Consider the following 20433-nt stretch of genomic DNA (forward strand, 5'->3'; position numbering starts at 1 on the left):
AGAATCTGACTCAAGAATTCTCTATAAGGGTTTAGTCAAGTTCAGTACCTGGGATTTAGAAGGCTGGAGGTCTGGTATCTCTTTCTTAGGACTCGGTATCCCAGTCACCCGCGAAGGTGGTCTCGAAACGCTGGAGGCTGGATTTCTCGGCAAGAGAAAAGACAGCGTCTTCCTCAGCACGTCAAAAGGGGAGGGGCAGCGTCCGTGGGCTCTCGCATCAGCTGGGCTCTCCGGCAAGTAGTCACTGCTCCAGGTTCATCACCACCGTGTGTCTGCTTAGGACAGCGTTGGTATATTTATACCTGAGAGGTGCTGGGTTTGACGTAAGGATGGACATAAGACGTCAATAAGGATGTCACTAAGAACTGAGCGTTCTTGCAGTGCTTTACAGGAGTTCTTGGACTAAATCAAAACATGGCAGGCGGGGATTTCCCAGGTTGCTCGAGGCTTGGATTTGTGTAAGAACTCGGTGTGCTTTCTAGGGGGCTGGAGGAATAGTGCTTGCTTAATGTGACAGCATGCGCTATGACTAATTTATGAAACGGGTTTCTGTGCCGTTGTATGGATATTAGTGATTTATAACTGGGCAAGGGTCAGAAATAGGAGTATCGATACAGGTCCCTAGATAAACATACTACAACTCATTCACATTATGATCATCTTTGAGCCTGTAAATTGCTATACTACCTTTAGCTAAGTTCGTGCTATAAAAATACCACATTCACACATACATCTAGAGAGAGCACCAGTTCCCACATGGATGTCTCTTGGACTTTGGTGTTATCAACCTACATATTATCACCCTTGTTCAATGATTTTGGAAATAAGTGCCCAATCACAAGCAAGAAGGATCTCTGAAAGATCCAATCATTGATTAAAGCACAGGGTATGTTTGAACTGTTAAACAAAGCTTAACTTACTAAGAGACATTTTGAGACTTTTTTGAATCAGTGTCGGCTGCACTGGGGGTGAATGTTTTGCCATTGTGCAACATTCCGTCCATCATCTTGTGTGTTTAACTTATATAACCTCATTTAATTGATTGGTAGTAGAAACCGACTGGCCCCATGAAAAGAGGACCACTCTCTTCTACCAGGGGTTACGGGGTGAACTGAAGGATGTCCTTTACCAGGTGGTACAGTTACCACTGACATGCGAGGAGATGATCGACTTAACAGTCCAGTTAGTTTACCAACTAAGGGAAAGGAAATGGGGCAAAAACAATGGGGATAATCGTTTCTTGTACCCTAGACTGAAACCCTCAGCCGAAGAACACCCCAAGCCCTCAGAAGGACCCGAACCTATGCAGATAGGGGGAATTTGGGGTCCCCTAACTACTGAAGAAAAATAAAAAAGAAGGAAGGTGAAGCTATGTCTGTACGGTGGAAAAGGAGGTCACTTTATCAGAGAATGCCATGCATGGGCACAGCTCCCAGGGAGAACCTCCATCTCATGAGTATGAGCAGCAATAGGGCATGGAGAATAGGTGGAAAACTGAAGAGCCCGAGTCAGGATGAGATCCCTGGTTTGGGCGAGCGACGTGTATCGATCTCGTCTGTAATTACCAATACCCTACCACCAGCCGTAGCACACTTGAACGTTGGTTTTCTCTTTGGGTCACAAAGGAGAGTCTGCTAGACGTGGATGCCTTATTGGACTCCGCGGCGACTGGAAACTACATCGACCAGAAGTACGATCTAAACATAGGTGTTTCCTGGGAAAAGAAGGAGATCCCCGAAAATGTGAAGGCAGTGGACGGAACTGCACTAACTTGTGGACCTGTTAAGTACCGCACTCTCCCCCTTTTGATGCAGTTCGGTACTGACCATTCAAATACCTCCAGTTCGACCTTATTGAAGCCCCCCAGTTTTGTATCATCCTAGGCTTGCCTTGGCTGACCTTGCATGATCCTGATGTTCGTAGGGCAGCCCGCACAGATACTATGGATTCCGAATACTACAGAAAACATTGCACCAAGCTGGCGACCCATCCAGGAAGTACCAAGGGCTCACAGGTGAACTATTTGGCAACCGCATGTGCACAAGACCAGTATTTCTGTTCTAACACTTTGTCCGACGTATACAGAGAATACAAACCTCTCTTCGACAAACAAAAGGTGACCCAGTTACCACCCCACCGAGTGTACGATTGTCGCATCGAGCTGATGGCAGGAGCTGAAATTCCGTGCAACAGAGTGTATGCACTGACCGAACCAGAAACACAATACCTGAAGGCATACCTCGAAGAGAATCTAGCATCAGGGTTCATCAAGCATTCCTCCTCACCGGCATCGTCCCCTCTTTTCTTTGTTCCGAAGAAAGATTGTGACATACTACGAACCTGCATCGATTATAGAGCAATTCACCATGTGAACATAAAAAATCGCTACCCGTTACCACTGATTCCTGTGCTACTGGACCAACTAAAAGGGGCTCGTTATTTCACAAAACTTGACCTCAGAGGCGCATACCATTTGATACGAGTAAAAGACGGTGACGAGTGGAAGACTGCATTTCGGACGAAGTTCGGACTCTTTGAATACAGGGTGATGCACTTTGGGCTCTGCAACGCGCCAGCAGCCTTCCAATACTTCTTGGACGGGGTACTATGTGGATTCCTGGAGACATTCTGTGTAGTCTATATAGACGATATTCTCATCTATTCGTCTACTCTCCAGGAACATGAGACTCACTTAAAGGCAGTCCTGGACAGACTCCAACAGCACTCGTTGTATGCCAAGCTAGAGAAATGCTTATTCCATGTCCAAGAAGTTGCCCTTTTGGGTTACATCATCAATGCTCAAGGTTTCAAGATGGACAAAGGCAAGGTCGATGCAATCACTCAGTGGAAGACCCCACAGAACATAACATCACTACAAAGCTTTCTGGGCTTTGCCAACTATTACCAGCGGATTATAAAAGATTTTTCGAAGATTATACATCCCATCTCCAGTTTGCTAAGAAAAAACGTCTCTTTCATTTGGGGAGAAGAGGCTGCACGGTATTTTCAAGTATTAAAAGGCAGGTTCACTCAGGCTCCCATCCTGCGACATCCTGACCCGCAACTCCCTTTTATTGTCGAAACGGATGCCTCTCAGTGCGCCCTAGGAGGTTTATTGTCTCAACGACACCCCGAAACAGGACAGGTACACCCTGTGGCCTATTTCTCAAAGAAGCTCACCCCCAGTGAAGTAAACTATACAATATCCAACAAAGAGATATTGGCCATAAAAAGGGCTTGTGAGGAATGGCGACACTATCTTCTGGGAGCACTTTACACAGTTGAGATCTATATAGACCATCGAAACTTGTTGTTCTTGAAAACCGCCAAGACCCTTACACCACATCAGTTGCAATGGACTCTCTTTTCTTCCGATTATGATTTTATCATCAAATACCGGCCAGGACCACAAAACAGGAAAGTGGATGCCCTTTCCCGTATGGAAGAACCTGAATATGAAGTGCTAACAGAGAACCCAGAACCACCTTTGATACTTACTAAAACAGTCTACCGGAACCAATCCGTTGCATTACTTATCTCACAAGATTTTCTGGAGGACGTCAGAGTGTCCTTGGCCGACGTCGACGTTCAGGCCTGGCTTCAGGAGAATCCGGAACATCGCACAATCATTGAGGACTTATTATACCATTATCACGCATTATGTGTACCAAACACCATATTACAACAGCAGGTACTAACTTGGGCTCATGATTAGCTACTGGGAGGACACATGGGAATATACAAGACCATTGCCTGTATTGAGCGTTCATTTTGGTGGCCCTCTTTGAGGAAGGATACCAAGGAGTACCTTAAGAATTGTTCTGTGTGTACACAGGGGAAAGCCTGTCACACTAAACCCACAGGTCTATTACGGACATTTCCTACACCTCCACCACCCTGGCATACCGTGTTGATGGATTTCATTGTGGAAATGCCCCCTGCGACAGATACACCGTCATTCTGGTGGTAGTAGACCACCTGACTTAGATGGGACACTTCATTCCTTTGGAACACTTACCCGGGTCCTCAGAACTAGCCTTAGTGTTTCTTCGACACGTGGTCAGAGCACACGGAATACCCAGCGTTCTTATCACAGACGGGATCGCAGTTCACATCCCGTTTTTGGAGGGTGTTATGCAAAACCATGGACTTCGAGGCCACGCTCTCCAGCAGCTACCATCCTCAAACAGATGGTAAAACACCTAAACCAGACATTAGAACAATACCTTCGCTGTTCTACCATGCAAAACACCATGAACTGGACCACACTGTTATGGATGGCAGAGTTTGCCTACAATAACTCTGAACATTCCACGCTTGGGTGTTCTCCTTTCTTTTGTCTCTATGGCCACCATCCTAACATGCTCCCATTCGAATGGTCCATCGAATCCAGGCTTCCGAGCATTCACGAACATCATGCTCATCTCAGGGCTGTGTTAATCAATGCCAAACAACATCTTGTGACAGCACAATTGGCGCAGAAACGCTTCGCTGACAGGAAAAGAACTAACAAACCCGTTTATCAGGAGGGGGATAAGGTTTGGCTATCCACAAAGAAACTACATCTTAAGGGTATAAACAAGTTAAAACCCAGATATAGAGGCCCCTATAACATCGAGGAGGTCATCAACCCTGTAGCCATGAGATTATCCTTGCCCCGTTCATGCCACATCCACCCTGTCTTTCATGTATCCTTACTCGAGTCATGCCCTACAGTATGAGATTACCAGAAATACCTCTCCCCTTGGAGATCGATGGGCATTAGGAGTATGAAGTACAGGAAATCCTGGGTTCCTGACTAGTAAGATTGCGGATTCAATATCTAGTGGATTGGAAGGGTTTCGGGTTTGGAGACAGAACCTGGGAACCAGTACAAAATCTCCACTGCCCAGAATTGGTGGAACGTTTCCATGCAACTCATCCAGGTAAACCTGGACGACCGCCGAGTCGGCGATCCTTGAGAGGGGGTACCGTAGCGATTACGCTTTGGGAGACAATAAGACAGGCACGCACACACCCTAAATCCTTTCCTTGTATGCTAATACCCCGGTGTAAATGGAGCAGTAGCCCACTGTACTAACTTTCCCAGCAGGCAGTGGGCACTACAGAAATAAACGTTGTTGGTAGCACGGCCTCTACTTAAGCACCTCCTTTTCCTGGAAATAGTGCTTGACAATCTTGGAACTGGCCTCCGACTTAGGTGGAATGTATTTTCCCCGCTGGATTCTTGCCTGAGAAACTTCCGCGTCTCTCCTTCTTTTTGAGGATTATTGCTCTGCATGAACTGGACGGGAGCTGTACTTTAACCCGTCTCCTTGGCCCGGCCTCCCGTTACGGGGAGTAAGTCATGTAAACAGTCAGGGAGGAGCTGCGGTGGGCTTCCCTCCCAAACCGCGACTTTGCTTTATCCTTCCTCGCAGTGCGCTGTGTTTTTTAACAGCGTACACCGCTCAGCACATTTCCGCGGTCAAGGAACCGCGACTGTATGCTGGGTGTTACGTTTATCGCTCCATTGCCAGCTGATTTGCATTTCCGCAATACGAGTTACGGTGGCTGACTTTCCTGTTGACTCTTGCTGTGTATTTAACAGCACATGTTAGGACAAACTGACCACCTCCTGAGGCACAGCCGGGAGCAGCCTGTTAGATTGTACTCTTTTGTGTTTTTAAAACTTGTAAAACTTGAAATTTTAAATTGATCTCTTACCCACTTTGTCGCACAACTGCTGGTGCAGGCACCCCTTATTGAGCAAAAACGAGCGCTGGCAAGGGCGAAATCGCCGAGCTTTCCACCGCCATTCCCCACGCCCTGACCGGGACACGCCCACTCAGAGGCCACGCCCCCTCCATCGTCCTTCCACTATAAAAATGTGCATGGACCGGAAGCGCAGCGGACGAGCGCAGCGGGCGCAACGATTGCGCGCCGAAGGCACGCATAAGGCAAGCTCGTCTGCGCTCGTCCGGGATCAGGACGCGACCGGGGCCGGTCCCCCTACCCGATCCACCAGCCATCACACCGCGTCATATACTCTGACTGATCTGTTGTCCTTAAGACCCCCCCTCTGCGCGACCCACTCTTGCTCTCTCTCGGACGCCCAGAGCCGGAATTATGTCTGCACAGCCTGTCACTTCTCCTTCTCATCCTCAGGCCTAACAACCCGTCCATTCCTCGCTCCAACTCCGGCTTCTACTTCAGGTGCTCACCCCCCTCTGATCCTTAGATCTGCGCTTATTAATTGCAGATCATTGACCAAACATGCCTTTGACATCTGGCAGTCCCTCCGAGATAACAACTGGGATCTGCTTTTCCTAACGGAAACATGGCTGCGCTAATAGACCCAATGGTAAACCGGGAGGTGGTGTTGCCCTAATCCACAAGTCCATATGGACGGCTACCTTTCCCCCATTCGACCAAATTGACTGTATAGAAGGCCTGCCTTTTAGCATCCAAACCTCTCCGTCCTCCTCCTGTTCAGGAATACTTATCTATCGTCCCCCCCATTCCAATCTATCACACTTACCGGTTTTGACGGACTATATCATTCAGCTTAGCACTCGATATGCCAACTTCACTGCCTTAGGAGATTTTAACCTTCATGTTAACAACGAATCCTGTTCGCACAGAAGTTACTTTATCTCCACGCTAGCGGCCTGTAACCTAGTCCAAATAATAAACCTACCCACGCACAAAGCGGGCCACACACTGGACTTAATCTGCTCCAAACTTCCCTCCATCCGGGCGGCCCCCCCCATTCCGGTTATTTGGTCCGACCACTTCTTTATCTCTTTTGAGATCGACATCCCCCGCCCCACCAGACCTTTTATCACTCCTAAATCTTCAGGCAGAAACTAGAGCCGCATCACCCTGGATGCGCTCCAGAAATACCTCAAAAACTCCCAACCTTGCCCGTCGTCTGACCCTGACCTGGCTATTAACCATCTAGACGCATGGATCGGTCAGGCCTTAGACGCCCTGGCCCCCATTAAACCCATCAAAACTTACAGGGCGGTACCATCAGCCCCCTGGTATTCCGACGAACTTCGGCAGAAAAAGGCTTTCTGTAAATCTCTTGAACGCCACTGGAGACAGAATTATTCTCCAGACAGCAAAACCATCTATAAAACTGCCCTTAAAGAATATCGGAGAATGATCGAGGAGCATAAACGGGACTTTCTGGCCTCCAGAATTCACCTCGCTAGCAATGGTGCCAGGGAGATCTTCAACATTGTTAGATCCTTCACAGATCCTACCGCGTTGATCCAATCCCAGCCGGCCTCACAGGCGCTATGCAACAAACTTTCTCAATTTTTTGAGGACAAAATTGAGATCATTTACTCATCCTTTCCCCCCCCAACGGAGAAGGAGGTGATGAGCGATCCATCCCTCTCACACCGCCGCCGTCTATCCTGTCTGAATTTGCAGTAATATCGGAAGCCGATTCCATGACAGAGCTACTTAAATGTAAATCAGGCTCTCCAAACGACCCCTGGCCAGCCAAGGAATACAAAAAATTGGCACCCCTACTCAACCCCTATCTAAATCACATCTGGAATGACTCCCTCAGAACAGGAAGCTTCCCTACCAAATGGAAACATGCCTCCTTAGTCCCTATTCTGAAGAAACCCAATTTGGACCCCGACCTTCCCAGCAACTACAGGCCCATCTCCCTTCTGCCTGCCACAGCTAAGATCCTGGAAAAGCTGGTTCACTCCCAATTGGCGAACTTCATCGAGTCCAATGGGCTTCTCCATGACCCCCAGCATGGCTTTAGGACGGGCCACAGCACGGAGTCGGCCCTTATTGAAATGGCCGACTCGGTGAGGTGGACGCTTGACCGAGGGTCGAGGGCGGTGTTAGTGCTGCTGGATCTCTCAGCAGCATTCAACACCGTCTCTCACAAGATCCTGCTGAGAAGGCTGGAGGACTTAGGGCTGGGCGGCTCTGTGCTGAAATGGCTGTCATCCTACCTGTCCGACCGCACACAGCAAGTTTTCACCCCTCCCTTCACTTCCTCTGCCAGACCACTTAAATGGGGAGTCACACAAGGCTCTTCCCTAAGCCCGCTTTTGTTTAATGTTTATTTCACCCCTTTGGCCAAGCTGATTGCTCAGACTGGGATTAAATCCACATCCTACGCCGACGACATTCAGCTACTTTTTACGTTTAATACCCCCTCCGCTTCTGCTTTCGACCCGCTGAAATCCTGCCTTAGAGATATCTCTAATTGGATGGATGCTAATTCCCTCCGTCTCAATGCAGGTAAGACGGAGATCCTGTTTTTCAACTCACCTTCTCCCCTGGATTCCAGACTGTGGTGGCCCGAAGACCTGTGCCAAGCCCCCACGCCCAAAGACTCGGTCAGAAACCTAGGAGTACGCTGGGACAACCATCTCAGCTTCAACACCCAGGTACAAACAGTAGCAGCCTCCTGTTTCGCCAAAATCAGAACAATTAAACGGCTCATTAATTATCTGCCGGAGGACTGCCGTAAGACTGTGATCCAGGCATTAATCATATCCCATCTTGATTATGCCAATGCTCTCTATCTTGGTATCACAGCTGGCCTGTGTCACAAACTACAGACGGTCCAAAATGCAGCCGCTCGTCTGGTGGAGAGAATCCCTGCCAGACAACACATCTCTCCACATCTACGTAAATTGCACTGGCTACCCATTGCGAAAAGATGCGTTTTCAAAGCAATGACGCTGGCTTTCCGTGCATCTAAAGGCAACGGGTCGGCCCATCTGAAAAACACCCTACGTCCATACGTCAAATCCAGGGCACTACGCTCCAACTCCTTACTTTTTCTAGAAACTCCCCGATTTAAACGATCCCGTGCAGGTGGAAAAACCTTTGAGGTCTGTGCCACTAAGCACTGGAACAAGCTTCCGCTAGCTCTTCGCACCTGCCAAGCAGAACCAGTATTTCGCAAATCCCTGAAAACCCATCTCTTTTCCTCTTAGTCTGGTACCCCGACCAAGTACCTCCTGTGGTCAGAGTTTCCAGCGCCGGGATGCCCCGTTGGGGCCGCTGCGCGCTCTACAAAATACACAAATAAATAAATAAATAAATGTTCAGTAAGCCACTGTAGAGCATTTTGCTGTGATCATTCGAACAGCAAATAGGAGCTCTCTACAGGCCTGGATGTTTTGGATTTTGTTCTCCTTTTATTTTGTTTGCATTGAAGCGTGTAAGAACCGGGTTGTCTCCCTGTTCTATTCTCATAATTGGTGGACCTACAGGAGGATTAATGTTTCCACATATGTTTACCAGGAAGGTCGCTGCAGGGCTCCTGGTGAGTGTGTGAATTAGTTAATATTCAAGTGAGCCTGTATGGGTTTGATCTGTGGTGCTTCTTATACCTGTCTGTTCTCTCTTCACTCTGTAGTCTTAAATGTCAAGAAGGGTGCCATTCTAAATCCTAGACCAGACCAGGGAGAAAACGAGCAATATCGGCAGCACAGTTTGTTATTTGATCCCTTCCCCCTTCCTCCTGCAGCAGTGTTTCTATTACTTTGTTGGGGGTTGCATTCAGGGGAATCGGGAGACTCCTCAACCAGTCATCGTCCCTGCTGGCCACTGCGAAAAGGTTAGTGGGGTTGTTTGGTTTCTTGTGCTACTGACAACTTGACAGTGAGAGGGAGAGAGCGAGAGGTGTGGAATGTACTTTTTTGTCTCGAAGTGTTGTGGGCAGTGGTGCACATATGTGCTCGGTATTGTACATTGAGGGATGAAGTATGTGATGCTATAAGCTGTTGTGCAGAAATGTGCATTGTATTGTGCGTTGGTGAGAATTATTAAGGTCCTACTATTGGCTTTGACATTGCCTTCTGCCATCTTGTTTCCTGACTTTGCCTTGCTTCAGTTCTGCTGTGTGCACAGTGGTGCTTGCAAGTTGTTTGGGTTATGAGAATTATAGGTGCTTACTATTGGCTTTGACTTGGCCTCATGTCTTCTTGGTTCCTGACTTTGTCTTGCTTCTACATGCACAGTGGTGCTTGCAAGTTGTTTGGGTTGTGAGAATTATAGGGGCTTACAATTGGCTTTGACATGGCCTTATATCGTCCTATTTTCTGACTTTGTCTTGCTTCTGCATGCACATCAGTGCCCAGCGACTCATATTCAAGGTGTTTCTCCTCCTCACTTGTTTTTCGCACCTCAATGACCAGAGTGAACTGGATATTATCTGTTGCATGTGCAACTCTGTCTCAGAGTCAAAATACGGGGGCTTGGCCAGCCACCGTCTTGGCCTTGACGCAGACTGGTACCAGCCAGCTCGTTTTTTTCCAATGAGAAAGGGGCAGGGTTTTCTAGAAGCTTCATCCCACGTTGAATAATGGTATTAAAGCTGGGAGCTTTCGTGGCCCAGGTGGAATTCACCACAGAATAGACGTATTGCTGTGGATAGGTGATGGAACTTGGGTCCTGACTGAAACTCCTTCCTGGGCTGTTGAAAGGACTTTCCCAGCTAGAGTTGGAAAGAATGCTGCAAATTCAGTCAGCGAGGTGTTCCTAACCATTTCTATTCTATTCTATTCCATTCATTGCTATTTGTACATACTGCATTCTTTTTCGATCGTTTTTTTTAATTGTCCTTATGTTGTATGGGAGTCTGCTATGACTGATATGTTCGGTCTGCCTTTTTAAAATGTTGCATTAATAAACTTGTGTGTGTTACTTTACATACATTTGGATTTGTTTTCTTAACTCGCCTTAAGGAAGTGCTGGGTCTTGCCTTGCCTTTAGGGAGTATTGGGTTAGGGTGTGTCCTTTTAGCAAAAAGCACATTCATTACATCTTGGTGTCACTTTCACAGGATTCGAACATTGATTTAAAAGGGGAAGAAATATGGGGTATATTATCAAGGGGTTTTATCTCCGCTTTTTTGGCTTTAAAAGTCAAGAAAGCGGAGATAAAATTATCTCCCTATTACCAAGCTGTCGCTAACACCAGTTAGCGACAGCTAATAGGAGATAGCGACCATCATGGGCCCCACTTTGCATGTCAGTGATATTTATCACTAATGATATGCAAAGTGGGCGTGCCAAGATGTTAGCGACTGGAAACAGTCGCTAACATCGCTATCTCCTATTACCAACTTTTGGAGATATTTGCGCTAAGGGCGAATATCTCCAAAAGCTAACACCTGCCCTGAGCAGTTCTTAGCCATGTTATCCAATGGGAGGTGGATAACATGGCTAAGAGCATTTGCTCGATAATGCATGAATATCGCTGACTTTTCAGCGATATTCATGCATTGCGGGCGTTTTTTATCGCATTTGCGATAAACCTTGCTAATAGCAAGGTTTATCTGCGATAAAAATCGCCGATGTGCGGCGATAATTTTTGTCTCTAAACAAGTTAGAGACAAAAATTATCGCTAGTTGTTGATAATATACCCCTATGTTTTCTAGAAAATTAAAGGTAGACTCTCAGATACCAATTGAAATTTCAGGAAGAAGGGGCTGGATCACCTTAAGTGTTTATCATAAAATGCATGAGAAGGATGTTCAGTTGCAAAGTGAATGTGAAAAATTAGAAAAATAGTTTGTTGAAGCCAAAAATACCTCTATGATATTAACCTGTCAGAATAAATTATTGCAAGATAAGTTAGAAACCTACCAGACAGTGGCAGAAAGGCTATAGTTTGTATCACGCAAAACAAGTATAGGAAAAGGAGAGGAAGGGTTAACAAGAGAAAAATATGTTTAGCTATTGCAAAGGTTGTAATTGACTGGGACCCTGAAACATATTTAGGATTCCTCAGAGTCTTCAGACTCTGGTGAAGAGTGTGATAAAGTTAACAAGCGTTACCACGCTGAAAAGCAGGGTGAGTTAATGGAACTTAAAGTGTTTCAGGCGCAACCCATTTATCGTCGAAAAATACAGGGTGGTCCAAATTGCTCACAGGGGGTTGCGATGGACAGCATGGAGGATTTCACTCAGCAGGAGATTAATGATATTTTAAACAGAAACAGTGGTGTAATTTTGAATGCAATGTTTAACATGTATCTAAAATTTGAACATTTGGAAAAATAATGTAATGAGCTGAAAAACAAAGGTTGGCTGATGTTCAATTTGAAAACAAGTTTTTGAAAAGAGAATTAAACATGTACCAAGCTATGAAGCCATTTGCTTTGACCAGCCAGGATGAGTCAGATGTGAAAAATGTGAGCTTAGGGAACGTGCCAGTTAATCTGCTGGCCTCCCAAATGGTCTTAATTCATTCTTTTGAGAATGTTACTCAGCCAGAAAGGAATGTGCAAGAAAATGAACGGACCAGTTTTTTACATTTAACGATCGCTGGTTGCAGGTATAAATTAAACATGTTGGTGAATGATGAATCATGCTTTAATGGAGGAAGGCTGTTTTGGAAGGGGAAATGCAGCCTTGTGCTTTTGAATGTTTTTAAAATGTGGTCAATTCAAAAAGGAGACAGTGTATCTTGTGTGCCAGTTCAAGAGCAGTGTGCTCTTTATAGTTTCTGTGAAGAACAGGGAAAGAAAAGTATGCTTTAAAGTTGTGGACAGTAACATTTCCTAACGCTGAACAAATACAGATGCTTTTGTGTTATTGCACATTGAAAAGACAATGAGAAGTGGGCAATAGAACACAATGTGATTTATCCATGGGAGGAAGCCACTGTTATAAAGTGGCATATACAGACAGAGACTGCAGTTTTCAATGAACAGTTTGTGCAGGTCCCAATAGAAAGTTCAGGGATGGAGACACAGGATTCCCCAGTGAAGTAGCAGATTGTACTGTAATGCTCAGGTACTGTGCCTGAAAGAACCTTTAATTTCCTTACGGATGAAAAGGCTAAAATCTTGGAGATAGAGGTGGTGATACACGATTCATTCAGATTTGGTGTGCAAAACTAAATACGAGCCCCTAGGAGATAAGGACTATACAAACAGGTGAGCAGAAAATGAAGGGATAAATATTCCCCTAGATTTAATCAGAACTGTGATTCTTATGTGTCAGAATGCACAAGCCAGACCAGTCCCACAGAAGGTGAAGGGCGAGTTGAAGGAAGGAAAATTACCAGAGCAGACAGAGCAGATGGAATGCCTTGGGCTTCTGCCCATTGATAAAGGGAGCACGTATTCAGCAGTGAGTGGAGAAATAGTCAGGAAGGAGACTTCACCAGCCCTTCTTACTGTGCAGGGAAAAAGAGAGTTTCACTCTAATACCAAGAATTCGGGGGCTAAGCGTGGGTAGAATTCTCAGACAATTCCCTAGAGCCAGCAGTGAACCGTGCAGACAGGAATGATAATATTGTGCCTTTAGACAGAAATGCAAAACAGATACAGAAAAACATGCGTTGCAAGATGAGTGATGTTTGTTTCTTTTCCAGGTCATCATACTGCGAGGTGTTGGTGTGCTTTGTACCCGAGTCCCTGTATGACTGGGACCCTTACCTTTCCCTCCCCCTTGCCCTGCCCCCCCAAGCCTGCAGTGAACACCGGACGAAGCAAGCTGACATCCTGTGGCTGAACGGACCGGACAGGGTACTACTTTGCCAAGACCGCTGAACTGATTTAGTGGAGATGAAGCAAAATGCAAGAAGGCTGTGTGTCTTTCACACAGAAGGACTGTTTGTTTTAAAAGGAGAACAATAAAAATGTGCTGCAAGTGAAGAAAATGTTTTCTGAGCTATAGACTGATAAAAAAAACTGTTGATGTTGCTTTTATTTTTTAGCACCCAATATATATAAGTTTGGCTGCTTCAGTAGTAGAAGTTCCAGTATTAGCCATTAGAGACATTAGGAGCATTACCGAGTTCAAAAGCTTGATGCATTTATTTTGTGTATCAATCAAACATTTATTCTTGCTGAGTATCCAGATATGTATGAGCTATTTCTACATGCTTTTATGATTTTGCGGTATTATACTTGTGCTTTCAGTTCAGCACACGAGTTATTGCTTTAACATGTATTTAGGAAATGTAGTTCTTTGCTCACAATTGTGTTTATTCAGTTATGAAATGCAATTTTTACTTGCTTTGAAGTGATTATCACATGCTTTTATGGTATTACTGTTTTACAGAGTGTTTCAATCATACTTGTGTTTTTCAGTTATCACATGCAGTCTTTCAAACATAGTTGCGCTTTCAGTTAAGACTTGCTTTGAAATTGTTATTATATGCTTTTACGATTTCACAGTATTATACTTGTGTTTTCAGTTCAGCACATGTGTTTCTGCTTCAACATGTGATTTATTAGTCGTTGTGTTCTTAGTTGAGAAATTAGGTTTTTCACTTGTAGTTGTGTCTTTAGTTAACAGGTTCAGTTTCTTTATATGTGTAAATGGTGATAGTCGAAGGTCATGGGGTGGAATGTAGTGAAAGAGCCACTCTTATAATTTTGGCACCCCATGATGACCTTCAACCACCACCATTTTAACTGACTTTAGTGTGTTATTTTACCCTCATCATAATGTAGGACGGCCCTGCATATGCCCGCTTCTCTTCTGTCCTGTAATCTTGCTGTCTTTCAGTGGGAGCTGTCACGGAGTGGAACGGTCTTGCCAGGAGCAGAGGGTGTGGGATGTGCATTTGAAGGCGTGAGAGGGAGAGAGAGAGGGGTGTGGAATGTACTTTTTGGTCTCGAAGTGCAGTGTTTGTGGGCGGTGGTGAACATATGTGCTCAGTGTTGTACATTGAGGGATGAAGTATGTGATGCTATAAGCAGTTGTGCAGAAATGTGTATTGTATTGCGCATTGGTGAGAATTATTAAGGTCTTGCTATTGGCTTTGACATGGCCTCCTGCCATCTTGTATCCTGAATTTGCCTTGCTTCAGTTCTTCTGCATGCACAGTGGTGCTTGAAAGTTGTTTGGGTTATGAGAATTATAGGTGCTTACTATTGTCTTTGACATGGCCTCATGTCTTCTTGTTTCCTGACTTTGTCTTGCTTCTGCATGCACAGTGGTGCTTGCAAGTTGTTTGGGTTATGAGAATTATAGGTGCTTACTATTGGCTTTGACATGGCCTCATGTCTTCTTATTTTCTGACTTTGTCTTGCTTCTGCGTGCACAGCAGTGCTTGCGACTCATATTCAAGGTCTTTCTGCTCCTCACTTGTTGTTCGCACCTCACTGACCAGATTGAACTGGATATTATCTGTAGAATGTACAACTCTGTCTCAGAGTCAAAATACGGGGGCTTGGCCAGCCACCGTCTTGGCCTTGATGCAGACTGGTACCAGCCAGCTTGGTTTTATCCAATGAGAAAGGGGCAGGGTTTTCTAGAAGCTTTGTCCCACGTTGAATAATGGTATTAAAGCTGGGAGCTTTCGTGGGCCAGGTGGAAGTTCACCACAGAATAGACGTATTGCTGTGGAAAGGTGACGGAACTTAGGTCCTGACTGAAATTCCTTCCTGGGCTGTTGAAAGAACTTTCCCAGCTAGAGTTGGCAAGGATGCTGCAAATTCAGTCGGTGAGGTGTTCCTAACCATTTCTATTCTATTCTATTCTATTCTTTGCTATTTGTACATACTGCATTCTATTTTGACTGTTTATTTTAATTGTCCTTTTGATATATGAGAGTCTGCCATGACTGATATATTGGCCTGCCGTTTTAAAATATTGCATTAATAAACGTGTGTGTGTTACTTTACATACATTTGGATTTGGTTTCTTACCTCGCCTTAAGGAAGTGCTGAGTCTTGCCTTGCCTTTTGGGAGTGTCGGGTTAGGGTGTGTCCTTTTAGCAAAAAGCACATTCATTACACCCATGAATCACGATACCCTTGTTTAATGATTCTAGAAACATGTCCGGGACAATAGTAATGACTGAACTGATGGCACCGATTGTCGCTGAGAGATCCAGTGATTGCAATGTGCATGCTTGGCCGCTACGCTGGGTTGTTATGAGCTCCTCTCTAATACTTAATAGAGCGTTTCTAGTCTGCCAGCAAGACCGGGAACTTACTGGTAGACTCTGAGAAGGACATTTGTCAACAGCTGGGAATAGTTCAGAAGTATCAGTGTTTCCAATGATTCCCCAATGTACAAATTGACCCAATAAAGAGCTATACTTAGAAAGTATCCCAGGATCTGCGTTTGTGTATATTTAAACTGAAATAAAGAAGCAAGTGTTAGCTTCTGAGGGACAATACCATTTGACAGAGCGCACACGGATGATCTTGAGCAAGCCAACATGAAAAGTCTTAGGTCGGTAAATGCCACTTTGTAGACCATAACACATTAAGGGTTGTTATAAGCATGTTGATTTCCAAAACATGAGGACATAAACCGAAAAGCTTGTGGCACAATCACTTTTGCTTTGATCAAATGTGCTTGGAGAACAAAATGAGGTGATGTTTTCTTGGGCAATTTTCCCATGGGGTAAGTATAACTACTGAGGTAAAGCATCTATTTGTCATCACTTTCTGGAATATTCTTGTATACTATATTTTTATATGGCATTTCCTTGACGTGGGGGAGAAAATTAGTTGAGCTGCAGTGCATTGTCATAGTGCAGTCTGAAATGTTATGTGAGACTCCTTTAGTGACTCATGTTGAAAATGGTTGCTAGGATAACAGGATTATAACTTTGCAAATTCTTCAAGAACTTCACTCTGAAACTGGAATTTCAACTGACTAACCTGCTCCTTGTCTGTGTCCCATAATTGCAGGATTGTGAACAGCTTGACCAGGCACCCCATGAGTAGCGTTCACAAAAACAGGATTCAGTGGTAGTAATTAGACTGCTTAACAGGACACAAAACAAGAAACGCCAGATGTGATCCATAGGATTGCAGGAGAGTTTCACTCTGGAAAAAACTAAGACAATGATACAGTCAGTGTCCAGAGTTAGCCTAAAACAAATTGTATTGATTACAACACTATAAGCTTAGCCACAAGGTTTCATACTGGGAGCATACATGAACAAGACATCTTTGTTAAAGTATTATTGCAAACAAGCATTGAGGATCAGAGTTCCTAGAATATGTACATGCATATCTTCTAAGTTCTTATTCCATAAATCACAGGGAGGTGACACTGCATGGCAGAAGAGGAAGAATGGTAATCCACTTACTGTACATAGTAACACAATAGCTAGTTGTAGTGCTCTGTTGCTATCTCAAGTATAGTCTCAGCATTTCATGTTGGTTAGGGGGAATAACCCATTCTAGGCATAATGAGGAGCTGTGGAGGAGTATGCAAAGGCATTGTTCAATATTGTCCTTTTACGTATTTATGGAACGGGGTTCATTTCTTCCCATACTGAGCAAGCCGAACTCTAATGGTCACGTCAATTTCTCCACTGAAAGGTATACCAAATTTTAGTCTACCACAAACCCACATATGGGAAGTTTGGGGTTCAGTTAAAATTGAAAGATCAATGTATTAGTCATCAAGTATAGAGTATAAAGCCTTCCTTCATTAACATCCCCACGTAGAACTGTAACTGGATTTAGCGATAGTTCAATATTGGTAATATGTTTGCTATAGGGTAGGACTTAATTTCAGAACCTTCAGATGTGATTGCACATCCATTACATGTGGAGATACGAGCCGACCTGCCACATCCCTTTTAAGACAGATCTGAGATGCCAAACAACGCCTTCAATCTCACTGGTGTGAGGTATCACTTTAGAGGATATGTTGCTCTTTGCCAAATAGTCATTCAGGACCTCTCTCACACCTCTAACTGGAGCTCCTGTCGTAATTTCGTAATGTATGTGAGCATCTGATATTGTTGGCCTACTTGTAGTGCACTGACCTTTTCAAGATTCAATCTGTTATGAAGTCTTTCATTATTGTGACATCTTCCCTGCCTGCAATCTGCTTCACTTTAGCTTGTCAGACACAGTGGAGTAGCTGCAATAGTCTGTATAAATCTTTTGGGCCTAACTGGAAGTCTATTTGCACATTGTCCTCTCATTTTAAGAGTGTCTTTGTCAAATGATTCGCCTAGTTCAGAGGGTTGCATTCTGCTTATTGTAACTATCTTCTATCTGCCATGCTCGGTAGGAAGTCTGTATTACATGCATCAAGAATCACAGAGGGAGGACAGTTGCTTATCCGTTGGGTTTCCTACTGCCCTATTCCAATATTTTAATGTGATAGTAGTAGAAAATAGATGGGATTCATGGTGTTTATGTGTTCTTGGACACAGCCATAAGTGGTCTTCAGAGTACCTAATACACTTCCTTTTCCAGCTTATACCACAGTCTTTCGAATGCTGAGGAGGACCATGCCTCCCCATTAGAGAGTGTCCTAAAGAGTACAGATTTGGTCATAATGTAGGTTTTGTTGTTCCAAATAAATTTCAACGTTTATTTTTGATAGCTTTTAAAGTCATTGCTGGAAATAAGAGTGCGAGGGCACTGGTCCCATGGAGTCGGCAGGCATGAAATTCATTTTTACATATTTGCTTTTACCGATCCAATATATTACCAGATTTCCCAACCTACAGGTTTCTTTGACCAAAACATCTAAACAGTGGCGGAATCTTATTGTCATAGATGGAGGAAAGGGTTGACGGATTATTCAGTCCAAGGTATTTAATGCCCAACTGTGCTCCACCAAATCCATGGCTTTGCAGTATTTCTAAGCTTCTTTCCAATTCCCTTAGACTTTTGATAACAAGGATTTTCCTAGCTTGAGTGAAGAGGAAATCTAAAACTTTCTTAATGAGTATAATTTGAACATCCCTATTGACTGATCTTGGGCAGCAGCATTAAGGTGTGATGACATAAAGGCTTATGTTGTCACCAAGCCTACAACATAGCATCTCCAGTAGCACCCACTATCTTTTTTTGCCGACTACAGGGAAAAGAAAAAGCTAGAGACAGACCACTCAGAAACCTTCTGGACAGCATGGAACAGGAAGTCTAAGGGAAGTCCTGTGTCTTCAGTGGCACAGTGGTTGAGAAATGATGGGTTGAAATGCTAATCTAAGTGACTGGCAGGGTTAGACTATTTGCAAGCATTATTTCCATCACCAGTTGGTTATTTGATATTATGCTGTAATTGGCCAAAGGTATGCTAATAAGTGGGTTCCTTGCGCGCTGTGCCACAGGATCTAAGCTATGCTTCACTGACAAGGCATATGAAGGCTGGGTGACACTTTTACTGGCAGTTTGGGATAGACTGTTTCCATGAGGAGCAGGGTCATACAGATTTGTATACGTTCGGCCTCTGTTTAGAGTTGCAACATGGGAGAAAAATGATGGGAGAAAAATGATGGGTTGGAATGCTACCCCGAGCAATTGCCTGTGGTAACAAAATTCCGTCCATCACCATTTGTTGCTTGAGGTTACACCTTAAGTGGCTTAGGGCATACCCAGATGTGTGGCCCTTGCTTGCTGAGCCACATGATCCAAGCTATACCTCAATGTCTATGCCTAATAAGACTGAAACTGGTCTGAGGTTGCTCATGGTTCTTTCTGGAAGGGGCTCACCTAGCAATTTGGGTTGAATGGTTTCCACGAGGATCAGGGTCAATGCTAATTGCATATGGCAGGGCTCTGTCTAGAGTGTCCAGTGGGTAAATAACAATGGGTTGTAATGTTGAGCATTTACCAATGATTAGACTATTAATAAGCATCCCTAACATAACCTGTTAGTTGTTTGTCTTTTAGATCAAGCATTACTAACCAGCAACCAGGAAGGAGAGTGTCAGGTGGGAGATAGATACCTTCTATCTTTAAGTGATGATTAACTACCTGCTGGTTGAAGAAGAAAACATTTATAACAGGCCTTAGGTCTTTTTCCTACTTGTGAACAAGAAAAATAGAGCTTACAAATCCACCTTCAGCTGGAGCAGGATGATAACCCTGGTATGAAACACATCTGCAATCTCTTGGTGCCCCCTCAACAGCCCTTGACCTACCAGTGCCACCTTATCAAAACATCATTAGATTATATAGACCAAGTAGACCTAGTGGAGGTATCGCTTGCATACTCAAAAACAATATTGCAGTGAAATAATCTCATAAAATGGACATATCCTCATGCGAATACCTTTTCATTGACATTTTGAGCAGCAACAGTCCAGTGTGCAAACTGCACACGGTCTATCACCCACCAGGTGACAACATCACTTTTATAGAACATATGACTGAAACAATCTCATCCAGGTCAGGACAACAAGGTACCCACATATTCTTCAGAGATATCAACCTATTGTATTGTATTTAGGCAGTTCCAGCTAGGCTGGGGCTGCAGTCCTTTGTGATGTACTTTGTGATGTCTTTAGGTTCTAATATTTGATTTCATTGGGTTGTGTCAGATGCGTTGACAGTTGAGAGCCCCGCTGTATCTGGCTACGCTGTGTTTGGGTTTTACATCTGCCTGAATAAATCTACTCGATGAAGGAAACTGTGTTCCTGTATTAATTTCATCACGACAATTTTGGCGACGATTGGGCCATGCGCAGGGCCGTTGCAGAAGTAGATATCAACCCAAACAACAAACTTA

The 20433-nt window shown here is 44.4% G+C and overlaps 1 protein-coding gene across 1 annotated transcript in view; it reads right to left on the bottom strand.

Moving 5' to 3' along the window:
- The window catches only part of LOC144817999 (complement component C6-like), a 652704-nt gene that overhangs the window by 615409 nt on the left and 16862 nt on the right, over positions 1 to 20433 (bottom strand). The window contains exon 2 of the mRNA XM_078675004.1: positions 16611 to 16788. Within this exon, the coding sequence (XP_078531130.1) occupies positions 16611 to 16756 (146 nt within the window). The 5' untranslated portion in view covers positions 16757 to 16788. The remainder of the gene's footprint in view (positions 1 to 16610; positions 16789 to 20433) is intronic.

This window comes from Lissotriton helveticus, chromosome 2_1, assembly GCF_964261635.1.
Source record: "Lissotriton helveticus chromosome 2_1, aLisHel1.1, whole genome shotgun sequence".
Taxonomy (NCBI): Eukaryota; Metazoa; Chordata; class Amphibia; order Caudata; family Salamandridae; genus Lissotriton; species Lissotriton helveticus.